The 21,658-nt window shown below is 52.3% G+C and overlaps 2 protein-coding genes and 1 long non-coding RNA gene across 9 annotated transcripts in view; 1 reads left to right on the forward strand and 2 right to left on the reverse strand.

Moving 5' to 3' along the window:
• Positions 1–331: 331 nt before the first annotated feature.
• On the reverse strand, positions 332–13,933 carry MTG2 (mitochondrial ribosome associated GTPase 2). 7 transcript variants are annotated; one of them, XM_027086826.1, is made up of 8 exons: positions 13,765–13,932; positions 11,560–11,735; positions 6,877–7,101; positions 4,695–4,842; positions 3,351–3,466; positions 2,633–2,851; positions 2,318–2,456; positions 332–1,589 (listed from the first exon to the last, which is right to left on the reverse strand). In XM_027086826.1, exons 3-8 carry the CDS (start codon positions 7,078–7,080, stop codon positions 1,195–1,197), a joined length of 1,221 nt encoding a protein of 406 aa, XP_026942627.1. In that variant the 5' UTR covers positions 7,081–7,101; positions 11,560–11,735; positions 13,765–13,932; the 3' UTR covers positions 332–1,194. The 7 variants fall into 7 exon arrangements, with proteins under 7 accessions (XP_026942627.1, XP_026942624.1, XP_026942623.1 ...); XM_027086823.1 differs by having other exon boundaries at positions 6,877–7,085; positions 13,699–13,932; XM_027086822.1 differs by having other exon boundaries at positions 13,699–13,932.
• Positions 13,934–14,076: 143 nt separating this feature from the next.
• On the forward strand, positions 14,077–17,698 carry LOC113609508 (uncharacterized). Its single transcript, XR_003428654.1, has 2 exons — positions 14,077–15,437; positions 16,536–17,698. It is a non-coding gene; the product is annotated as an uncharacterized LOC113609508 (long non-coding RNA).
• The window catches only part of SS18L1 (SS18L1 subunit of BAF chromatin remodeling complex), a 29,850-nt gene continuing 22,440 nt past the window's right edge, over positions 14,249–21,658 (reverse strand). Inside the window, exons 9-11 of the mRNA XM_027086819.1 lie at positions 20,494–20,613; positions 18,893–19,020; positions 14,249–17,113 (exon numbers count right to left, since the gene is read on the reverse strand). Of these exons, the coding sequence (XP_026942620.1) occupies positions 17,087–17,113; positions 18,893–19,020; positions 20,494–20,613 (275 nt within the window). The 3' untranslated portion in view covers positions 14,249–17,086. The remainder of the gene's footprint in view (positions 17,114–18,892; positions 19,021–20,493; positions 20,614–21,658) is intronic.

Genomic DNA, 21,658 nt, shown 5'->3' on the forward strand with positions numbered 1-21,658 from the left:
TGCTCTTCGCGGTGGCCTGAGAGAGAGCAAATACATGCAAAACCCAGCTCTGGTTTCCAGAACACAAGGACATCTGAAATTACAAGGCATTGAAATAAAGGTTCAGGTAAAGGACTCTTGTTCTAGTTGCAAATTTGATGTCAGATCAAAACGGAATTGCTCCTGAAAGCTCAGGCGCTGGCTTATTATTCGAGGTTTGCCCAACCCCCACGTGTGGAAAAGACACTGGCCTAAGTGCACCCAGCGGCCCAGCTGCCTCCGGACCCTGAGGCCGATCCCCAAAGGGCCCCGGGTCCCTTCTCCACTCATCCCTTAGGCCCTCAGGGACACATCAGATGCATCAGACTTTATTTGGGGGGAACAAAAGTTCCAGGCCATTTTGCCGGATGAGCAGGCTAGGAGCAGCTGCACCGTCCTCACGGGGCACCTGCAGTCAGGGGACGCTGGGGGCGCGGGTGCGGCTCCCATCGACACCTAGAAGCACAAACCTGAGACACTGGCTACCCTGGGGGACGGCGCTGCCATGCCCCACCTGCAGTCCGCAGTTAATAACCTGTTCGCGTGTACTAAGTGGGTCAGAAGCCACACGTCCCTGGGTCGGATACTGGGAGCAGTCGTGAAGCTCGGCTCCCAAAGAGCACGGCGCCGTCTGGGACAACAGGGCGGGTGTCACCCTCACTGCTTCCCTCAGACGGCGGCATCTGAGGATTGCACCTGCAAATGCTTTCCCTCCCCCGGCCCTCGCACAGCAGAGCATCCCCGCCAAACTGCGCTCACGGGGCGTGTTGACAGCCGTGGAATCAAGGGCCCACCTCTGCGACAGCTGCCGCCACCCAAGGGTCAGCAGGGAACACCGGCTCCCACCCCCCGTGTGCACTTGGCAGCATTTGGCGACATCAGGCAGAGTGTGGTCCCTGCTAATCAGGGGCCAATTAACACAGACGAGCCCATCGTAGCACATCAGTCGCATGCAGGTGGGCGCGGGAAGCACCGGGAACAGATGGGCGGGTGCGTGAGCGTCCACCGCCCCAAGGTCCCAGGCCCAGGGCAGGGGGGCGCATTGGTGGGGAGCCCTGAGCTGGTGGGGAGGCTGCTGCACCAAGGCCTCTGATTCTTTGGGGCTCCTTCCTCATCTCCGGTCACAGTCAGCCTGCCTGGGCACTGCCCATGCCACCTCCCGGCCTACCACCTCCGCTACCACCGGAGAGGCTGGCGGCCCCGCTCCAGCTCCGCGGCCACGTGGTCATCGTGCAGCTCCTTCAGATGCAGCAGCAGCCCCTCCAGGTTCTCCCCAGTGGCCGCTGACAGGGCGATGGCCTCTCGGCCTAGGCGGGCCTGCAGCTGGGGCAGCTGGGCTCTGGCCTGAGGGAGGTCGACCTTGTTCGCCACGACGGCATGGGGTCTCTCGGACAGGCCTTCCCTGTACTGTTCTAGCTCGTACTTCAGGTCATCCAGCTGCGTCCACGGCTCTGGCACCGAGAGGTCCAGCACGAACAGGAGGAAGGGGCAGCGCTCGATGTGCCTCAGGAAGGCCAAGCCCAGGCCCCGGTTCCGGTGGGCTCCGCGGACAATGCCCGGGATGTCGGCCACTGCGGAGAAGAGCAGACGGTCCAGGAGGGGAACCTGAGACCTCTGAGTTCTGATCCTCTCCTTCCAAGGAACACCTTGCAAGTGAAGTCGTTCAATTTACTGCCTCAGTGATGCATCAGGCCAATTACCATCTGAGGCATCTCAGCTTTCAGCTCTGCTAATGCTTTGAAGTATCTGGTTGACAGGCGTGATGACAGATCAGTCTAATAAGAACTACTTAACACATTGCAGTCTTTCTGGCTTCAAAAATGATTCAAAAAAGGGGAAGACGGCTTCCTGTACTCTATTAATAATTGGATTACCGATAGAAACGATAGCGTCTTCTGCAAGTATAAAGCGCTACACAAATCGCGTCGCCAGCAGGCTGACTATTTTAAATGGGTACATTATCTTCTGGAAAGTTTTCTTCTCTCAAAATGGTACAGGGAAAGCTTTTTAAATCACACGTTGTCCACATGACTGATGGTGCCGAGTTCCCCGTAGATGAAAGAGAAGAATAGAGGCGGTGAAAAGGAATAATTTCCCCAGGTTTGAAATTTAAACTCCAATTCCTGCACTGCCACTAACAGATGCCTGGGGGAGAGGGTGGGAAGCAAACCTAAAACCTGATTCTGATAAAGAACCACAGTTTTCAAATGAAGAAAACAACGCTACACGCAAGAGTTACATAAGCATTGCTCTGAACCCCATCGTCGCCCTGACTCTCTGAGAGGCCCTGGTGTCCTACCTGCTATTTGCTGGTGGTCCTCGCAGTGAACAACCCCCACGTGCGGGTTCAGGGTGGTGAATGGGTAGGAGGCCACAGTGGGCCTTGCGTTGGAAATGGCTCGGAGAAGCGAGGATTTCCCCGCGTTGGGGAATCCGACCTGGAAGAGAGTGGGGACGGCCAAGGTCGGGGGTCTTGGGTCGGGAACCGGGGACGAGGACAGCAGGGCTCCTGACGAAGCCAACAGGCTCTGATGGGAGAAAGTGGGCTGCCCGGCCGCCACCCTCCTGGCATGTCCCCCACCATCCTCCCGCCGGGGCTTCAGGTGACACCCACCAGCCCAGCGTGTGCCACCGTTTTGAGCTCCAGGAAGAGGACCCGCTCCTGACCCGGCTGTCCGGGGGTACAAGTCGTGGGCGCTCGGTTGCTGTTGGCCAGGAAAAAGCGGTTGCCCTTCCCGCCTGCCCCGCCCAGTGCTGCGATGAACTCATCACCCGGGTGCGAGAGGTCAGCCAGGACTTCGTTTCCCTCCTTCACCAAAGTGCCCACGGGGACCTGAAAAATAACAAGTGCTTATAGGGGCAGCATGAGAAGGGAGGCACAACTAAGCTCCACAAAGGGACAAAGGACCTGGGAAAGGGCCCAGCCCTAAAGGGCTTGAGAGGCTGACTGCACTGCAGGCAAACTGCATAAATGGCTTTTCCCAACAGTGCGTCTAAAGCATCAGGGTGAACGAAAGCATCTGGAAAACGAGAGTGATGCTGAAAGCACAAACTCTCCACTCGTAGGGAGGTGCCCGAGAGGGTAGGTGGGGGCAGATCACGGGGCTGGAGACAGCGGGGGAGACCTGCGGGCCCCACGGGGCTGGAGACAGCGGGGGAGACCTACGGGCCCCTCGCCGTAAATATAATCGTCTCATGACTTTCTGAACAGGTGACACAGTCACACAGTATGAAATCAGCACAGAGTCCCTGTCCAGGGTTGCTCTGTGGAGGACGGGGCCCCTCTGGACCACTCGGCAGGACCTGGGAGCTTGATGGTCCAGATGGCCTACCTGGATGTAGAGGACGGCGCCGCTTCGCCCAAAGCAGTTCTTCCTGCCGCCGGCTCCTCCGTCAAAGCCCTGGTACTGAGACAGGACTGAGGACAGGGACTTGACTTGCCGGTCAACTGGAAGTCAGAGCGAGAAGCGTCATCTCCCTCTGTGTCAAAGGCAGACCCATCTCATGTTGTTAAGTTTCTTTTGTTCAGATTCAGAACGTTAAGAATGCACCTGGGACGGGACCTCCCTGGTGGCACAGTGGTTAAGAATCCACCTGCCAATGCAGGGAACACAGGTTCGAGCCCTGGTCCGGGAAGATCCCACATGTCATGGAGCAACTAAGCCCATGTGCCACAACTACTGAGCCTGCGCTCTAGAGCCCCTAAGCCACAACTACTGAACCCACGCATCACAACTACTGAAGCCCAGGTGCCTAGAGCCCATGCTCCGCAACAAGAGAAGCCACTGCAATGAGAAGCCTGCGCACCACAACAAAGAGTAGCCCCTGCTCTCCGCAACTAGAGAAAACCCACGTGCAACCACAAAGACCCAACACAGCCAAAAATAAATAAATATATAATAAAATAAAAATGAAAAAAAAATCTAAAGAATGCACCTGGGACCACGGAATAAAGTTGTAGCAAAAGTCGCTAAACTAGCAATGTGATTTTTTTTTTTTTGCAGTACGCGGGCCTCTCACTGTTGTGGCCTCTCCCGTTGCGGAGCACAGGCTCCAGACGCGCAGGCTCAGCGGCCATGGCTCACGGGCCCAGCCGCTCCGCGGCATGTGGGATCCTCCCGGACCGGGGCACGAACCCGTGTCCCCTGCATCGCAGGCGGACTCTCAACCACTGCGCCACCAGGGAAGCCCGCAATGTGATTTTTTTAAAAATTTAATTTCCTATTTTCTTTCAAAAAATACTACAATTTTCAAACAATTCAAAAATTACCCATAATGTCATCATCATCTTGAAAACAGCTGTATTACTATGCTGTGAATGGTTACTGAGGGGACTAGTTTGCTAATATTTGTGCTCCATGTGTGTCAGGGCAATCAGTACCCTTTTAGCACTTGACTGAGATAGTAACAGATTAACCCTTTGACAGACTGTACCAGAATGTTAGATTCCCTGACAGTAAACTGTCTTTGTGTTCCTGAAATAAAAAAAACCAAAACCATCAAAGTTGGTTTTGGGTGGATTATCTAAATGTGAACATCCACGTAATTTAATAAAATGATGTCCACAGGTCAATTTTTGAATCCAACTTCCTGTTAGGATAAGAAGGTGAAAACTCCCCACCCCGGAGGCGCGCAGACACAGCGCGTTTCCCCGGGCTGCCCCTCGGGACACCTGCCTCTCAGGATGACGTGGCCGCCGTAGCCTCCGTCGCCACCATCGGGGCCTCCAAACTCCTTCCGGGGCTCACTGTGGAAGCAGCTTACCCCGTCACCTCCGCGTCCCCCTCGGACAAGCACTCGGCGATGGTCCACAAAATGCCTTTTCTGCAGAGAACACACAGAGGCCTGTCGTTATTAACTCTGCAGTCCTCCCAAGGACCAAGCAGTCATTTGTAATGTACCTTTTCTACCCATGACAGGCTTTAAAATTAGAAGCTAATGATATTAATATTGCTAATCACGCCTAAGATGCAAATATAAGAAAGAGTTCCCACAAGTCACTGCTATTTGTAGGCAAATGTAAATCAACAACGCAGATGTTAAAAGTGCTCAGCGTGGAATACACATCCCAGTCACGAACTCCACGCTAAAAACCTAAATAAAACGCAGTTTAGGAGATACTCCTTAAATAAAGCGTCTTCCCAGCTTTTTCAAATAGAAACACGTTATTGAAATAACAGGTCTTTAAAAAAAAAAAAAAAAGAAAGAACAGGTCTTTACTAATGGAGAGTTCTGCTCCTCAGGACGAGAGAATGAGAGTGACAGTCCCTGGGCCATTATCAGGCTTCCAACTAAGAACAGAAGTCTTCTGTGGCTGACTGAACAGGGCTCCTTTTTTTTTTTTTGAGCACAGGCTCCGGACGCGCAGGCTCAGTGGCCATGGCTCACGGGCCCAGCCGCTCCGCGGCATGTGGGATCTTCCCGGACCGGGGCACGAACCTGTGTCTCCTGCATCAGCAGGCGGACTCTCAACCACTGCGCCACCAGGGAAGCCCCAGGGCTCCTTTTTTAAATGTGGTGATGCAGACAGAGCCCTTATCTGAGAGCAAGTTTTTCTCTAGGTCCCTAAGGGAGACACAACCTACCTAAAGAATCAGAACTAACTAACCAGGTTAACATATATATATATATGTATATCTATATATTTTTTAACATTTATTTATTCGGCTGCGCCGGGTCTTAGCTGTGGCACATGGGATCTTCGTTGTGGCGTACGGGATCTTCGTTGCGGCGTACGGGATCTTCGTTGCGGCGTACGGGATCTTCGTTGCGGCGTGCGGGATCTAGTTCCCTGACCAGGGATCAAACCTGAGCCCCTGCATTGGGAGCGCAGAGCTTTAACCACCAGGGAAGTCCCCTAACCAGGTTAATATTTAATAAACGCTTGCTCACAGGACAAGATGTCCAGCTGCCCAAGGTGCCAGGGTGCAGTGTTGAGGACGCCACTCCCAGCCCAGCCGTCCTGTCCCGAGGAGCCCACCTGCTCCCCGCACATGTGCACAGGCTGACGTGGCCGCCCACATGGCCCCTCCATGGGGACCAGGGCATCTGCATTTCCATCCACTACTCCATAAGCAGATCTTTTTTTAAAGGAAAATACAGAAATACTTTATGATGCTCTGGCACCACCACATGGAAAAACCATGAATTACTGTTTCAAAAACGCAATGTACAATTTTGAACATAATGGAAATCAACCCCGATGGGAAAAAAGCACAACTAAGGAGCATCGTACAGAAGATAAAACTTAAGAGTCAATGTTTACATTCTGGAGAGGAGACAAAACCACGTGAAAACTTGATATATCTGAGTGCACATGCTGACTGCCAAAGTAATTTTCCACATGAAGTACTGTTTGCCCTATGAGCCTTAATTGGAAGCCGCACTTGGGAGGAAACAAAGTGGATTATAAACATGTGTATTCTTGAATTTAATTAAAGATCATTCATGTTTTAAACAGGTTTTGATAAACAGAATAAAAAACATGTAAGCCTTGGAGAACTATAAAACTAAAGGTGTATGCCCTGGTCCCCACACCCCCATGCCATAAATTCAGAACTATTCACATGTACCTAAGAATATATATAGTACATATCTCAGACGCACAGGCTAACGATACATAAGCCCCAGGCACCCTCCTGGCGAAGGGAGCGAACACGGTCATCACTTCTGGCACGCTGGGCACTGCCCTGGGTCCGCCGCAGTTTTAGGCCAGCCCAGTATTTGGTACCCGCAGGCCTTCATCTCACGGCCTCATTTCCAAGGATAAACAAAGACAAGACAACAAGAGCTCAAAACAACGCCCTGTGCCTTCAGAGGGGAAACGGCAGTCAAATTCCTTCAAGGTTAGAGCCTCACCAGTTTTTTCTCTGAGAGCAGCTTCTTCCTGGGGGGCTCCTGGTGCTTGGTGCAGTCCGCACAGCTGACCGAGAGCAGCCTGGGAGAAGCGTGCTGGGGAAGGAGCCGCCTGGGCCTGGGAAACACTCGTGCCAACGGTGTCCAGCACCCCACGCCCTCCAACACCGGCCAGGATCTCGCTGCGAAAAGCCTCGAACGTATCATGGCTCCTTAACAAAAGGCAAACTGGCAAAATAAGACATCTGGTTTAAACCTGAACATGAAACCCAAACTAAAGAAGTGTGAGCACCTGGCACAGGAGAACGCTGGCGAGTGTTCCTGAAACAAATAAATGAACCAACGAATGACTTTCTTACCTCACTCACCACCTTCCACCCCGAGTCATGCCCTATTAGCCTATATGCTACTTGGAGGGAGTTCCCTGGCGGCCTAGCAGTTGGGACTCTGGGCTTTCACTGCCGGAGGTCCGGGTTCGATCCCTGGTCAGGGAACTGAGATCCCGCAAGCTGCACAGCGCAGCGAAAGCAAGTCTCCTTAGCCTATATGCTACTTGGGGGAAAGATCTGTGTACAAAGGATTACATCATTAAATCTCTTGCAACTCTGGAATATACTCCCTATAGAATAGCAAATACCTGCTAAATGAAAATATTAAAAAGGAAATCTCAGCCTCAAATCCAAATTTCTTAAAAATAAAAACACCCATTTACTCAGATGCTATGGTGTTATCCTGCACAGTTTGAAATGGTCCAACTGGAACACAGTGGGGTATTTCCTATGGGTGCAGTGGGTAAGCCGCCAGACTCTGCACAAGGACCTCTGCCCCTTTCCCCCAGGGCGACCTAGGACAGTTCACTCATCTGACGACGGACCAGGCTGGGAGGGACAGAAGGCACGACAGCAGTACCTGGCCCATGTGAAAACTCAGTAAGCGTGAGCCACTTTTCATTAACTAAGAGCTGTTTACACCACTGCTTGTTCATTAAACAGCTCGTGATAATTATATATCTTGTGGGTGCTGAGGGCCAACGCGAGGAATCTCAGGCCCAGCCCTCCAGGAGACGACAACCCCTCCCCGTCCACTGTTCTGAACGTCACCCACTTCCAATGTCCCCGCTTCACAGGCACACGTGTGCCACATAAAAGGAAACCACTGAGGCTTTCCTCCCATGGTTAAGTATGAACTACACATACAGAAGGGATATAAATGTACACGCATTACTTTAAAAATAATCATAAAGCCACCACGTGCGCAACACAGCAGGCGAGGACACAGGGCTCGCCTTTTCCATTGAAGCCCCTCCTGTACCTCCTGCTCCACACCTCCTGACCCTTCTGAAAAGGAAATACTTCCTTGGTGGGAGCTATTCCCTCTGCATGGCACTGAAAAGCTTTGCTTTTTGTTCGGAAACAATCAGGTATAGAAAAGTTCAAAGGAGAGTCCATGAACCATTTGAGGGTGAGCGGCCGACCTGACACCCAACCTCCAACCCCCCGGACACGGCAGTGTGGCTCCCTGTGGACAGAGGCACCCCTACGGAACCGGGGGGATGGCCTTTGAAACCGGGCCACCAGCCACGCCCAGACCCCCAGCTTTGGCTAACGGTCCCTATAGCGGCTCCCACAGCAAAGGGTCCGGCTCAGAACCACGAGCTGCGTTTTGCTGCCACGTCTCTGCAGCCCCTCCCTGACTCTCGTGCCCCTGACACCTGGAAGGTCCCAGGCCAGCTGTTCTGCAGCGCGTCCTCGTTCTCCCTCTGCCGGACGTCCCTTTGTGACGAGCCGCGGGCAATGCACCTTTGGCAGGAATTTCACACGAGTCAGGGGCCTTGCTCACCCTGCACACGGAGCTCCCGCGCAGCTTCCCTGCGTCGGGGCGCCCCTCCCTCCCTGTGTAGTTACGAGGACCTCGGGGGAGGTGGTCTGAGACTGTGCAAATCCCGTTCCTCATAAACTGTCCATTTACTCATTTTTACGGGCTCAGTTTCCTATTTTATTCAGTTAGCTACGCTGTTACTATCATTTACTCCAATGCTCAAATTGCCTCTGGTTTGGGCAGTGGCAGCCCATCCCTTGGCTTTGGTGTCCTTCTGGCACGTGCCCCTCAACCTGTGAGCGCTCCCTGCTTCCTGCCACGAAATGTTCCACGCTCACCGGGCACTCTCCCTGGTTGACCCTGAAACCAGCCTTTACTCCAAGGAGCCCTGGTTCTTTTAGTGGAGAATGGTATTTACAAGGCCACCTGTATGCTGGGGGTGCTCAGGGGTCCTGGGGTGGTGCTGCTCGTGGGTCCTCTCCGTGGACAGAGCAGACGAAGGTAAACGCATCCACACACAACACTCACATCTGTAGTCACTGCTACACCGATCCACCCACAGTTTTAGAGCAGCATCTTTTGAAAACCATGGGTTCACACCTATAATCCCAATTCCAATTCAACACCACAAGGTTCTAATTTTCTCCTTCTGTCTTTGCAAGTCCATCCTCTGACTGTCAGAGTCCCGGCTCCATTACCTGCAGTATGTTTACTCACCCAACCTCGACAGTAACCAAACCTTCACCTCCTGACGTAGGTGCTCTCCCCTTCCACTGGGCCGCCCCTCCATGGGGACACCCTCCTCCTGTTATCTTCCTGTTAATGTATTGTCCTAAATACACCTTTATTTCAGAATGATTTTAGATTTACAGAAAAGGTGATATTCCCATATACATCTTATCCAGTTTCCCCTAATATTAGCATCTTACATGACCAGGGTACACTTGTCAAAACTAAGAAACCAACCCTGCTATGTTATTATTAATTAAACTCAGGATGGCATTTGGATTTCACGTTTCCCCATGAATATCCTTTTTCTGTTCCAAGATCCCACACTGCATTAAGCCCTCTTAAAAGATATTTTTAAAGTGCTAAAAGAAAAAAAGTCCCACCCAGCATTATTACACAGCCTGTGAAAATATCCTTCAGGGAGGGAAATGAAGTAAGACATGCTGGGTGGTGGGAGACACTGTCTCCACAAGCAGTACCCCAGAAAGAAAATGACACCACAGGGAAACCCCAACCTTTAGGAATGAGGAGACAGCAACAGAGATGGTAAGTATAAAAAACTATTTTTGGGGGACTTTCCTGGTGGCACAGTGGTTAAGAATCCACCTGCCAGTGCAGGGGACACGGGTTCAATCCCTGGTCTAGGACAATCCCACATGCCGCAGAGCAACTAAGCCCGTGTGCCACAACTACTAAGCCCACGCACCACAACTACTGAAGCCTGCGCGCCTAGAGCCCGTGCTCCACAACCAGAGAAGCCACGGCAATGAGAAGCCCACGCACCACAACAAAGAGTAGCCCCCGCTCGCCGCAACTAGAGAAAAGCCCGCATGCAGCAACGAAGACCCAACGCAGCCAATAAATAAGTAAATGAATAAAAGTACCTATCCTTTAAAAAAAAAAAGAAAAAGACTATTTTTTCCTTGTAAGAGTTTTAAAATATGTATGACTGTAGAAAGAAAATTATAACACTGTCCAGTGGGTTTCCCATGCATGCAGAGGTGACTGCAAGGTTTCCACATTTCTGTGAAGTGGCACAAGTCTGAAGTCTAAGTGGATCATGAAAGGTTAGGTAAGTGGATCACTGTAATCTCCAGAGCAACCACTAACATGTATCTCAGAGATATGTCCAAAGCCAATAAGTAGACGAAATGGAATGCTAAAAGCCTTTCCGATAACTCAAAAGAAAGGGGACAGCAGGACAAAGAAGAGGCACAAAGGGAAAACAAATAATAAAATGGTACCCTAAACCTAACCATACACGTAACTCAGACAAAACAGACTTCCAGAAAAAGAGCATTTCCTAAGATGAACAAAGGCATCTGATAATGACAAATGGAATTAGTCATCAGGAAGGCCTAACAATTAAAAATGTGCGTGATAGGGCTTCCCTGGTGGCGCAGTGGTTGGGGGTCCACCTGCCGATGCAGGGGACGCGGGTTCGTGCCCCAGTCCGGGAAGATCCCACATGCCGCGGAGCGGCTGGGCCCGTGAGCCGTGGCCGCTGGGCCTGCGCGTCCGGAGCCTGTGCTCCGCAACGGGAGGGGCCACAGCAGTGAGAGGCCCGTGTACTGCAAAAAATAAAATAAAATAAAATAAAATAAAATAAAAAAGAAGAGGTAAAACTGCAGAAAATATGACTGTCTCCACAGCCAATTCCAGTGAAATCTATAAAACAAAGATTAGAATTAATATACAAAGAAGCAAGGTTTTTGTTTTGTTTTGTTTTTTATAAATTTATTTATTTAATTAATTTATTTTTGGCTGCGTCGGGTCTTCGTTGCTGCGCACAGGCTTTCTCTAGCTGCGGCGAGCGGGGGCCGCTCCTCGTTGCGGTGCGCCGGAAGAAGCAAGGTTATTGGTTACAAGGTTAATTTGCAAAAGTCAACTGTGTTCTTCTATACTAGCAGCGAACTATAAAATGAAATGAAGACAACAATCCCACTTACAGTGACACCAATGACAAAAGCATCTAGCTTAACAATAAGCTTAACAATAAGCATTTAAGGCCTCTACCTCACTACTGGCAAGACGCTGTTCTGAGTGTTTTCCAGGGATCAATGCATTTAACTCTCGTAACAGCCCTGTAAGGGAAGTACAGGTGAGGACACAGAGGCCAAGAGAGGTGAAGTGACTTACCCAAGGTCACACATCTCTCAGATGGGAGGAGTGGAGTGCGAAAGCAGGGTGTCAAGGGGCAAAACCAACCACCTGATCATCAAAGAAGCACACCCACAGCTAAGTCTGTTGGAGAGCTACGCCATCCGTCCCGGCCGGGTTGAAAACCAAGCTTCTGGGCGCTGGTAACACGAAACCTGAAAGCGATCAATCAGAGGTGACCATCAGAAAGCCAACCAGAGACCTGAACTCTGAATCTTGCCTAATGTGGAGTACTCCTCCTTTTTACCTCTTCAGTGTGTTTGGAAAAATCTGCTGAACGCGTGCCGTGGCTCTCCCTTGCTACGTGAACAAGTTCACTTTGGTTTCACATGACTATTTGGTCTTTGTTTTCCTTCTAATGCTTTACCTGCTCTGGCCAATAGCCCCATGCGGCTATTAAGTTTAAATTAACTAAAAAAATTTTAAACGTAAAAATTCAGTCCCTCAGTCACACAAGCCACATTTCAAGTGCTCACAGCCACATGGGGCCAGTGGGTACCACAATGGCCAGCACCCATTAGCACCTTTCCACCATTACAGAAAGTTCTACTGGACAGCGCTGGTCTTTATTGTGCAGTGGGAACTCAGATTCCTCCTAGGAGCATCCCTCTTCCTGGGCCCAGCAGAGCAGAGTACAAAAGGTGGGACGGTGGTGAAAGCTGAGGGCCCAGAGTCAATCAGACTTCATGATTACAGGATGGGGGCTTTAAAAAATGCTGGGAAGGCGCTCAATACACAGCAAGGGCTCCACTTTGTTCTGTAAAGTGTTAAGATCAGTTCTGCTGGTCCATACACATTATTATCTGCCAGGAGCCTCTAAGATCCTCCTACGGAAATTTTAATTTTTTGTTTTTGTTTTTGTTTTGTTTTGCAGTACGCGGGCCTCTCACTGTTGTGGCCTCTCCCGTCACGGAGCACAGGCTCAGCGGCCATGGCTCACGGGCCCAGCCGCTCTGCGGCACGCGGGATCCTCCCGGACCGGGGCACGAACCCGCGTCCCCTGCATCGGCAGGCGGACTCTCAACCACTGCGCCACCAGGGAAGCCCGGAAATTTTAAATTTTTTTCCATGGGAATTCCCCGGCGGTCCAGTGGTCAGGACTCTGCGCTCTCACTGCCGAGGGCCCAGGTTCAATCCCTGGTCAGGGAACCCCCCAAGCTGCTCGGCCAAAAACAAACAAACAAAAATCCCTTACAACCACCCTGTGAGGGGTAACAGTGCATGCTGTTTTTTTCCATCTGCTTTTCTAGACCCCTTTTCCACCCTGCTCCGTTTCAGAAGCCTACCCTGCATGACTACTCTCAGCTACCTTGCCGTGGGGCGGAGACTGCAGGGAGGCGCAGGAGGGCTGGATCCTGACTGAAGGTCGACCTCCAGCCGAGGAAGCCCCGTCTATGCTGCTCTCTGCTGGTCCTGGTAACTGGCCCTCCCCTTATCCTGCGGTGTCCAGGAGCAGAAGCAACTCCACTGTTACTACCGCGTGATAAAAACACTAACTCTGCTGTTTCCCTGCACACTCTGCTTTAAACTGGGCCTTTACAAACCCTCCTTAAAGTATCCTAAAGTGATGGTGCCGTAACTTCTGACCCTTACATTTTTTATGCCGTTTCGTTTTGTTTACCACGCTGCCTGGCATGCGGGGTCTCAGTTCCCCGACCGGGGATCGAACGGTGCCCCCTGCAGTGGAAGCGCGGAGTCTTAACGGCTGGACCGCCAGGGAAGAAGCCCCTTTACGCCCACTCTAAAGCAGTGGAGGCTGAGACTCAGAGTCTCTCGCGTGCCCAACACAGTGTCCTGGCTGCCCGTATTTCACAGCAGGGTTCTTCAAATCAGGGATGTGTACGCGACCACCATCCAAGGGAACCGAGGCAAGGGTCATTTTAAAACGATCAGTTTTGTGCTCCTTAACTGTGGACACGTTTTCTCTGCTAAAGCGTATCTGCCTGGGAACCGACTTGCGTTGAAAAGCGTGATCTCCTTTCCGCTCGTGTCGTGAGAAGGGCCCTCTACAGAAGGAAGCCCCCTCCAGGGAGCTGGCCCCAAGGACACGCCTCCCTCCTCCCGACAGGCCCGCGAGCAGGACAGACCCCGGTGTCCACAGCGGCGCGGACGGCGTACCCGGTGCCGGCCCAGCCCGCCCAGAGCGCCCTCGCAGGAGGACGCCGCTCCTGTGCGAACGCTCACGCTGTTCGGTGCAACCGCGCGCCACAGCAGGTACAGAGCAACATCCGGGAGGAACCGTTTCACACTCAGGACCTCGACCCAAAGGAGTCTCCGGGCCACCCGAGCACGCCCACGCGCGCTGAGGGGAAGCCGGAAGCCCGGGCCGTGGACGCGAGGTCTCCCCCGGCCGCTATTTGCACTCACCACTCCAGACGGCACGCCACTTCCGCGGCCGGCTCCACGGGTCACTTCCGGGGCGGGTCCCGCCTGCGCAGGGCTCCCCTGCGCGCATGTGCGGCGCGGGAGGGGGTTGGGAGGGGAAAAAACGGAGCTGCTCGCGTCTGCGCAGAGGTGAGCGTGGTCTCCGGCGTGTGGAGCGGGCGCACCTCGGGACCCGGGGACCCGGGGACCCGGGGACCCGGGGATGCAGGGATCCCGGGCCCGGCAGCCGTCTCCCCGCCGGGGCTTCCGGTTCCCCATCACCTCACGGAAACTCAGTCTCCAGGACGGTTCTCGAAGAGCCAGTTTATTAATTACAACAAAGGCATAAACAACTTAGACGCCAAAGTCCGGCTGAGGAGAGAAACGGACGGGTGAGGATGGTTGTCCGGGACCGGGCTGTGCTCACGGACGAGACGGCGTGACCTGGTCAGTCAGGGCTGGGAAGTCACACGGAAACGCCCTCCTCTCGGTCCGAGTGTGAGCGGCCGCCCCGCACGGACCGCCGAGGCCCGGCTGCGGCTGCGGGCGCGCGAGGGATGCTCGGGCCGGAGGCGGCGGGGCCAGCCGGCGGCCTGGGCGCTGTCGGCACCTCCGCGGGCCGCGCCGGTCACCGCTCGAGGCCCGCCCCGCCCGGGGCTCGGCCGTGGCAACTCGGCGGCACTGACCGCACCGCACCGCGCGAGCGACTCTCGGGCCTAAGCGTCTGCAGACATTCGTGTTGCGGAAGAGGAGACACGAAACAGTGAACGAAAACGAGCTGCTGGCATCACTTTCCCCACAATATTACATAAAAACGGACAGCACGTTAAATAAACATTTTGTTATTAATCATTAAATATATGAACACCGACAATCATGTATAAATTAGGAAATAGATGTACAAACTATTTCACAAAGTGCTTTTAAAAATATATACACAACATTCAAGAAATTCTTAATGTAAGACATTTCAGATTGAAGTTTCGGGATAAGTTTTTTTAAGTGTCCTTTTCCTTCAAAAAGTATTAATACAGCACTTAAAAAAAACAAACACACATACACACACATAAAAGGCATATTCCCAGATTGGCAAGGAATAAAAATAAACTATTTTCACAGTTCTCTGAAATGCTTAACATTTTCAACGGGAAAATTTAATCCCCGACGGAGTTTGCAAATTCTATGAAAATTGTCAGGAAAGAACAGGACAAAATCAAGGGAAATGACTCCCTAAATGAAATTACTAATGTCTGTGTCATTTAGCGGTTAAGGACTCTCATTTCAATAATTTAATACAGAGATGTATTTTTAAGCCCTTACCAGTGTTAAGGGTTTCTAAAAACCCGTATGTCTACAAAATAAACACTTCTATCCCAATGCATGTGTGATTCTGTCTCCACAGAGGAGGGGAGAAGGTCCTAGAACAGGACTTCTACTCGTCCCGCCCCTTCTTTCCTCTGAGCCGTAGTGCTTCATCTGCAAAACAGCAACAAGTAATCGCCACTATATTCCCAGTGTGGACTGGAAATTATTCATTCCAGTAAAAACACGTCGAAGATGTCTTATACACTGTAAAGTATTCAATTCTGGATAAGGAACTACTTTCAACTTAAGACTTAATAAAACATCACCTTCAGTAGACCTGATATATGAAGAACTGGATATATTTTTATTTTCTTGGTTGTCTTGGAAATATGTCAGCATTTATCCAAAGATGTTTTTAAAGCGGTCATAATAAATATGGATATTGTTATCCAGGTAAGAGTTGATAAAATGTCCTTATGACTTATTAGTGAAATGTAGAATTTTTCCTTTGACCTGACTTTTCCACATGAGCTGTCTTTAATGTCTGCACAGAATTTAAATGGCATTTAATGTCCTAGGAATGTAAAAATGACTCAAATTTCTCTCCATAAGAGCTTTCCTTCTCATTAGGAAGAACACAGTAGAATCAGTGGTGTTCTTTTTAAAAATAAGATGTGGGGCTTCCCTGGTGGCGCAGTGATTGAGAGTCTGCCTGCCGATGCAGGGGACACGGGTTCGTGCCCCGGTCCAGGAAGATCCCACATGCTTGCGTACCGCAAAAAAATAAATAAATAAAAATAAAAAAATAAAAAAAATAAAAATAAGATGTGAATTTCAGATATCCCTAAAGAAAAGGAACGCTTGCTTGGAGATCTGAATAAGTAGGTCCTGGAAGAAGTGGTATAAAATAAACAACTTGCCAACAGTTTGGAAAATTTGGTGTCAATATTTTAAATTATAACTTTGGAATTGGGCATATTAAATATTAAAATTCCAGAAATGACCATCAGATAAACAAGGGCCAAAGCCAAAGTAATTCCAGAGACTACCTTCTCTTTCTTTCAGCAATACCACTCTCCCTGGGTAAGGCTAATCATTCATTGCCTTCATGGATTCCTATTTATTTAGAACATAGTCATTGATCCCTCTTTACTTTTTAATACAAAAACATATAACTTTTTGGATAAACACAATTGGTGAGAGACACAGGTAACGAGTGAGCTCTGAAAATAACGGTTCACGGCATCTCCAAATGAGGCTTAGTCATCCTTTCCATCGTGTAACAGAAACTGACGCAAATCACAGAAGATGCCTCCCACCCCCCCCCCCCCCCCATCGAGGCACAGGAAGAGGCTGCCATCCAGGGGCTGTGCACACGTGTCCAGCTGCGGTGCGGACAGTGAAAGACAAGTTTACAACCCACGGTGCGACAGTGCAGGAGGAGTGTCAGCCCTAAGGTCTGTTTATACAAGTACGTGGACTATGGCCTCCTGTAGGTGTCCCATCACTGGGCACAGAACACTCTGATGACAAAAGGACCCCTAAAGCTAGCTAGAAACACGGCGGGGGGGGGGGAGGCGGACAAAAAGGGACAACCTCTCCGTGTATGGACGTACAATACTATACACAGCACCAAATATGTCACACCATCAAAGCGCTGTCTTGCACCGGCGGTGCACGCTCGGCGTCCTACCCCACGTGAAATGTGCACGCTTCACATGCAGACGCTGCGTGGGGTGAAGGGGCAGCCCGCAGGTCACAGCTCATCAGAACTGTCACTGGCCTGTCCATCCCAGACAGACATGCCGCTGCAAGCCTCCATAAGAATGTTTGTCCTTTACTGCTGGTAATTTCCGTACTGGCCCTGCAAGAGACCAAGACACAGATTACACCCCAACAGTCCTGCATAAGAGGGTCCACGCCCAAGGGTAAGACAGACTCCCGCCCCCCCCGCCAACACCCAGGATGAGAGGTGGAGGGAACATAAAAGGCAAGCGACCAAACAGCCTCTGCCTGTTTCCACGAGGCAGGCAGATAAGCGGCCGTCCAGAAGCCACTCTCCAGGCTGCAGCGACTGATTTAGGTCAGAGGGTGGAAGAGGCTGGTTCACCCAGTCACACAGCAGCTCACTGTGCTGGGCCTGGTCCAGGTGCCTCAAGTCACGTCCCCACCCTGAGCCTGCTGTGAACAGGTCTGTGACGGGCTCCCTCAGCCACAAACGACATTGGCACCACTTCCGGCACACTTGGGAACATTCCACACTGCTCTCTTCAAGGTCAAAAAGGTTTCCTCCTTAATTACCCTGCCCTGGGCTTGTTCACTCGTGTTGAAAACTCATCCTCTAAGTATGACTGGTTCATGATCTCTCTTTAGAGAGCAGGGTGAGAAGCATTTAAAAGAATAAAATACAGGACCTTCCTATTCAGGTACCTGAGAAAAACACCCGTCATCCATGTGGTGCCTTGAGATTTCATTAGCCGTGTAAACGGTCATTAGTGCCTATGACCCAGCACAAAAGGCCACCGATGCACAATGAGCCCTTGCAAGGGGCTCTCGTCAAAGGAGGCTCCAAAGGTGCCCAGGATGAGTCTCCTCCCGCCCCACTGCCCTGCCCCTGCCGAGCTGCAGACGCCAAGGCTCCTCCTGACCGACTCGCGTGAGACGCACCTGGCCGCCTCAGGACCTCTGCACGGCTGCGTCCCGAGGCTGGCTCACCCTCATCCTCCTGTCCTGGCCCCGTGGCACCTCCGCTGAGAGGCCCCCGGACACTTACATTCGCCCCTCATGGGTTTCTCTCCCACCAGGAGGGGCTGACATCCATCATCTACCGCCCTTCTCCTCCACGCCTCCAGGTGGAAGTCAGAGGCATCTGAAATTAAGCTTGATTTCCTCTCCACAGCCCTCTGCACCCCGAGAAACGGCAACTGCCTCAAGCAGCCCAGGCTGAAATCCCTGGGGCCGCCCCGACCCGCCTCTCCTACACGCCCCACATCCAGTCCGCCAGCAAATCCCGCTGGCACTACCGCTGAGAGCACCTAGAGTCCCGGAGCCTCTCACCCCTCTCCAGCAGCCACCGTGCTGTCACCAAAGGCTCCGACGGCCTCCAGGGCCCCACCCCACGCAGAGCAGATCCTCGTCAGGGGGGCGAGGCCTCCCTGCCGTCCTGGGAGCCTGAGTGGCTCTGCTCAGGTCTGATGGCCTCGCTGTCGCCCGAGAGAGGGCCTCCCCGACCTGGTCTACGCCAGCCCTGCCCCCCGTCGTTCTGTCCCTTTGCCCTCTGGGTCCTCTTCTCAGAACTACCTGCCGCTGCTCCATCCCGGCGCCAACAGCGCCCGGCTGTGTCAGGCGAGATACAAGCTCTCGAATCTGCCTCAACGCCGGGGCCCCCAGGCGCGCACCAGATGCCCGCCGCTGCTAGGCGCGCGGGAACACCCTAGGCGTGAAAGGACAAGGACACAGAGCCAACTGTGTCTGACCGAAGAGGTAATTTTTAAAAACCTTACAGGCTCAGAGAATAAACGTTCTGGAGGGACATTGGGTGCCAGTTCACCCTGTGTTATTGTTTCTCTTGACGACCAGGGAAACCTTCGTCACGTCTGACGCACGCGGGGGCTGCGAGTCTGGAAACGGGCAGAAGGCTTGCCTGCTCGTAGCCGTAAGGCCGCTGCTGCTGGGCGGACGGGCCCGTCTGAGACGCTCGGTAGCTTCCGTACTGCTGGCCTTGTCCCTGCTGGTAGCTGGAGTACTGCGAGGGGGCGCCCTGGGCAGGCCCTAGAACACACGCGGGAGCCGTGAGACCACCCCATGCCCCCGTCCGCCCGAGTCCCTGACGCTGGTACCCGTTCTCCCTCCACATTAAGCCCGTGCAGTGAAAGCGCCGCAGCTGGTGGCTGCGCGGAGTCCCGCGTGGTTCGCAGCTGTGCTCCCACCGCCACCCGGACGGAGCCTGGGGGCCACTCTCAGCGCCCCGGGCCCGCTTCCTGGGACCAGCTTACACCAGTCACGGTGGTCACCGTAAACACGGGAGTCAAACACACAGCAAATGGTGAAAACGCGCGCGAGACGGTAATTGTGCCTCCGGAGCCTAAGTAGATGGTTTAGGAGAAACTGACAAAGGCCGAGTGTTTTTTCCAAAATTGGCTGTTTCTAGGGCTGGGGCACGGGAAACACTGTGGTCCCAGAAGGAAGAAAGTGCTCTAAACCAAAAGGATGGGGCATGTCCAAGGGCCACAGGCACCAACCTGAGCTCCCAAGAGGCAGGGCTGAGACGGTTTGAACAATAAAATAAAGAAGTTTGGATCATAACTCAATGTGTAAAATCAATACCCGTGAGCACCTACCAATATAAATAAACGATCAATAACTAAGTGAATGGAGGAGAAGAGACCCATCTTCCCTACAGAAGAATTCCAAATAACCTATGTAGACCAGCGGTCCCCAACCTTTTTGGCACCAGGGACTGGTTTCACGGAAGACAATTTTTCCACGGAAGGGGGAGGGGGGGATGGCTCAGGCGGTGATGTGAGCGCTGGGGAGCGGCAGATGAAGCCTCGCTCACCCGCCCACCGCTCACCTCCTGCTGTGCGGCCTCGTTCCTAACCGGCGCGGACTGGTACTGGTCCGCGGCCCGGGAGTTGGGGACCCCTGATGTACACAGTGCCCCCTCGAGTGGGGCTGGACCCAGTGATGTCAGAGTCTGGAGGAGGAGAGGGAAGGAAGCCCGACACTGGGGAGGCCTGGCAGACGCCCTTGACCATGTGACCAAGGCCAGACTCAACGGAGGCAAGTCATGCCCACAGGAGGGGACGCAAAGGCGCTTCGCCGTGGTCTTCTTTCCAGAACCCAGGCCAGACAAACCCAACCTGAGGGGGCGTCTAGGCAGTGCCCGCCCAGCCCTCCTCAAAAGTGCCAAGGTCAAGAGGGATGAGGAAAGTCTGAGGAAATTTCGCAGCCCAAGGAGCTGTGGGGCTGATGTCATGTGGGATCCTGGCCTGGTCCCGGACAGAGAAGGACATGCAGGAGAGCCAGTGAGATCCGAAGAAATTGGCTCAGTCCACGTCCATGCACCAACCTTGGTTTCTTAGCTGTGACCACAGGGCCCCGGTAATGGACGAGGTTAACCATGGGGGGACTCTCAGCTTTCCTCACAGCTTTTCCAGAAATCTACAACTGTTCCAAAATAAGAAGCCTGCTGGGCACCCACCGAATGACCGCGTTCCTGTGATGCCCCCCGCCACCGCTTACCATAGCCTTGCTGCTGCCCAGGGTAGCTCTGCTGGTTGGGGTACTGCTGCTGGGAGTACGTCTGCTGCTGGGCTGTGCCCTGCTGGTACCCCGCCTGCTGCTGGCTGTACTGTGAGTTTCCTGCAGAGGGAAGGAGACATGAGCTCATTTCCAGAGAGCAATGGCAGCTCCGCTGTCCCTCGAGGCATGGGCAGCTGTGGGTTCCCTAGACCGAGTCCACTGCTCCAGTACCTCTTCTTTTCCACAACAATTCAAATTATTTTACTTTACTGGGTTGGCCAAAAAGCTCCTTCAGTTTTTAAGTAAAAATAAAACACAGTTTTCATTTTCACCAAGAACTTTATAGAACAACGTATTCACCATTTTGTTCCACTACCTTCTGCCATTTTCCAGGTAACTTCATAATTCCATCTTCCCAAAACTTTTCATCCTTTTGAGCAAAGAACTGTTCCAGGTGCCTTTTACCGTCTTCCAGGGAGTTGAAATTTTTTCCATTAAGGGAATTCTGTAAAGACCGAAAAAAATGGAAATCCAAAGGTGCAATGTCTGGTGAATACGGTGGATGAATCAGAACTTCCCAGCCAAGCTGTAACAGTTTTTGCCTGGTCATCAAAGAAACATGGGGTCTTGCCTTATCCTGATGGAAGATTATGCGTTTGTTTGTTTTTTGTTTTTTTTTCCGGTACGTGGGCCTCTCACTGTTGCGGCCTCTCCCGTTGCGGAGCACAGGCTCCGGCCGTGCAGGCTCAGCGGCCATGGCTCACGGGCCCAGTCGCTCCGCAGCATGTGGGATCTTCCCGGACCGGGGCACGAACCCGTGTCCTCTGCATCGGCAGGCGGACTCCCAACCACTGCGCCACCAGGGAAGCCCAAATTATGCGTTTTTTGCTGACTAATTCTGGACGCTTTTCGTCGAGTGCTGCTTCCAGTTGGTCTAATTGGGAGCTGTACTTGTTGGAATTAATCATTTGGTTTTCTGGAAGGAGCTCATAATAGAGGACTCCCTTCCAGTCCCACCATATACACAACTTCACCTTCTTTGGATGAAGACCATCCTTTGGTGTGGTTGGTGGTGGTTTACTTCGCTTGCCCCCTTATCTTCTTCTGTTCCACATTACTGTACAGTATCCACTTTTCATCACCCGTCACAATTTGTTTTAAAAAC

The sequence above is a fragment of the Aethalodelphis obliquidens genome, unplaced genomic scaffold (assembly GCF_003676395.1).
Source record: "Aethalodelphis obliquidens isolate GAN/ISIS:26980383/991018 unplaced genomic scaffold, ASM367639v1 scaffold57, whole genome shotgun sequence".
NCBI lineage: Eukaryota > Metazoa > Chordata > Mammalia > Artiodactyla > Delphinidae > Aethalodelphis > Aethalodelphis obliquidens.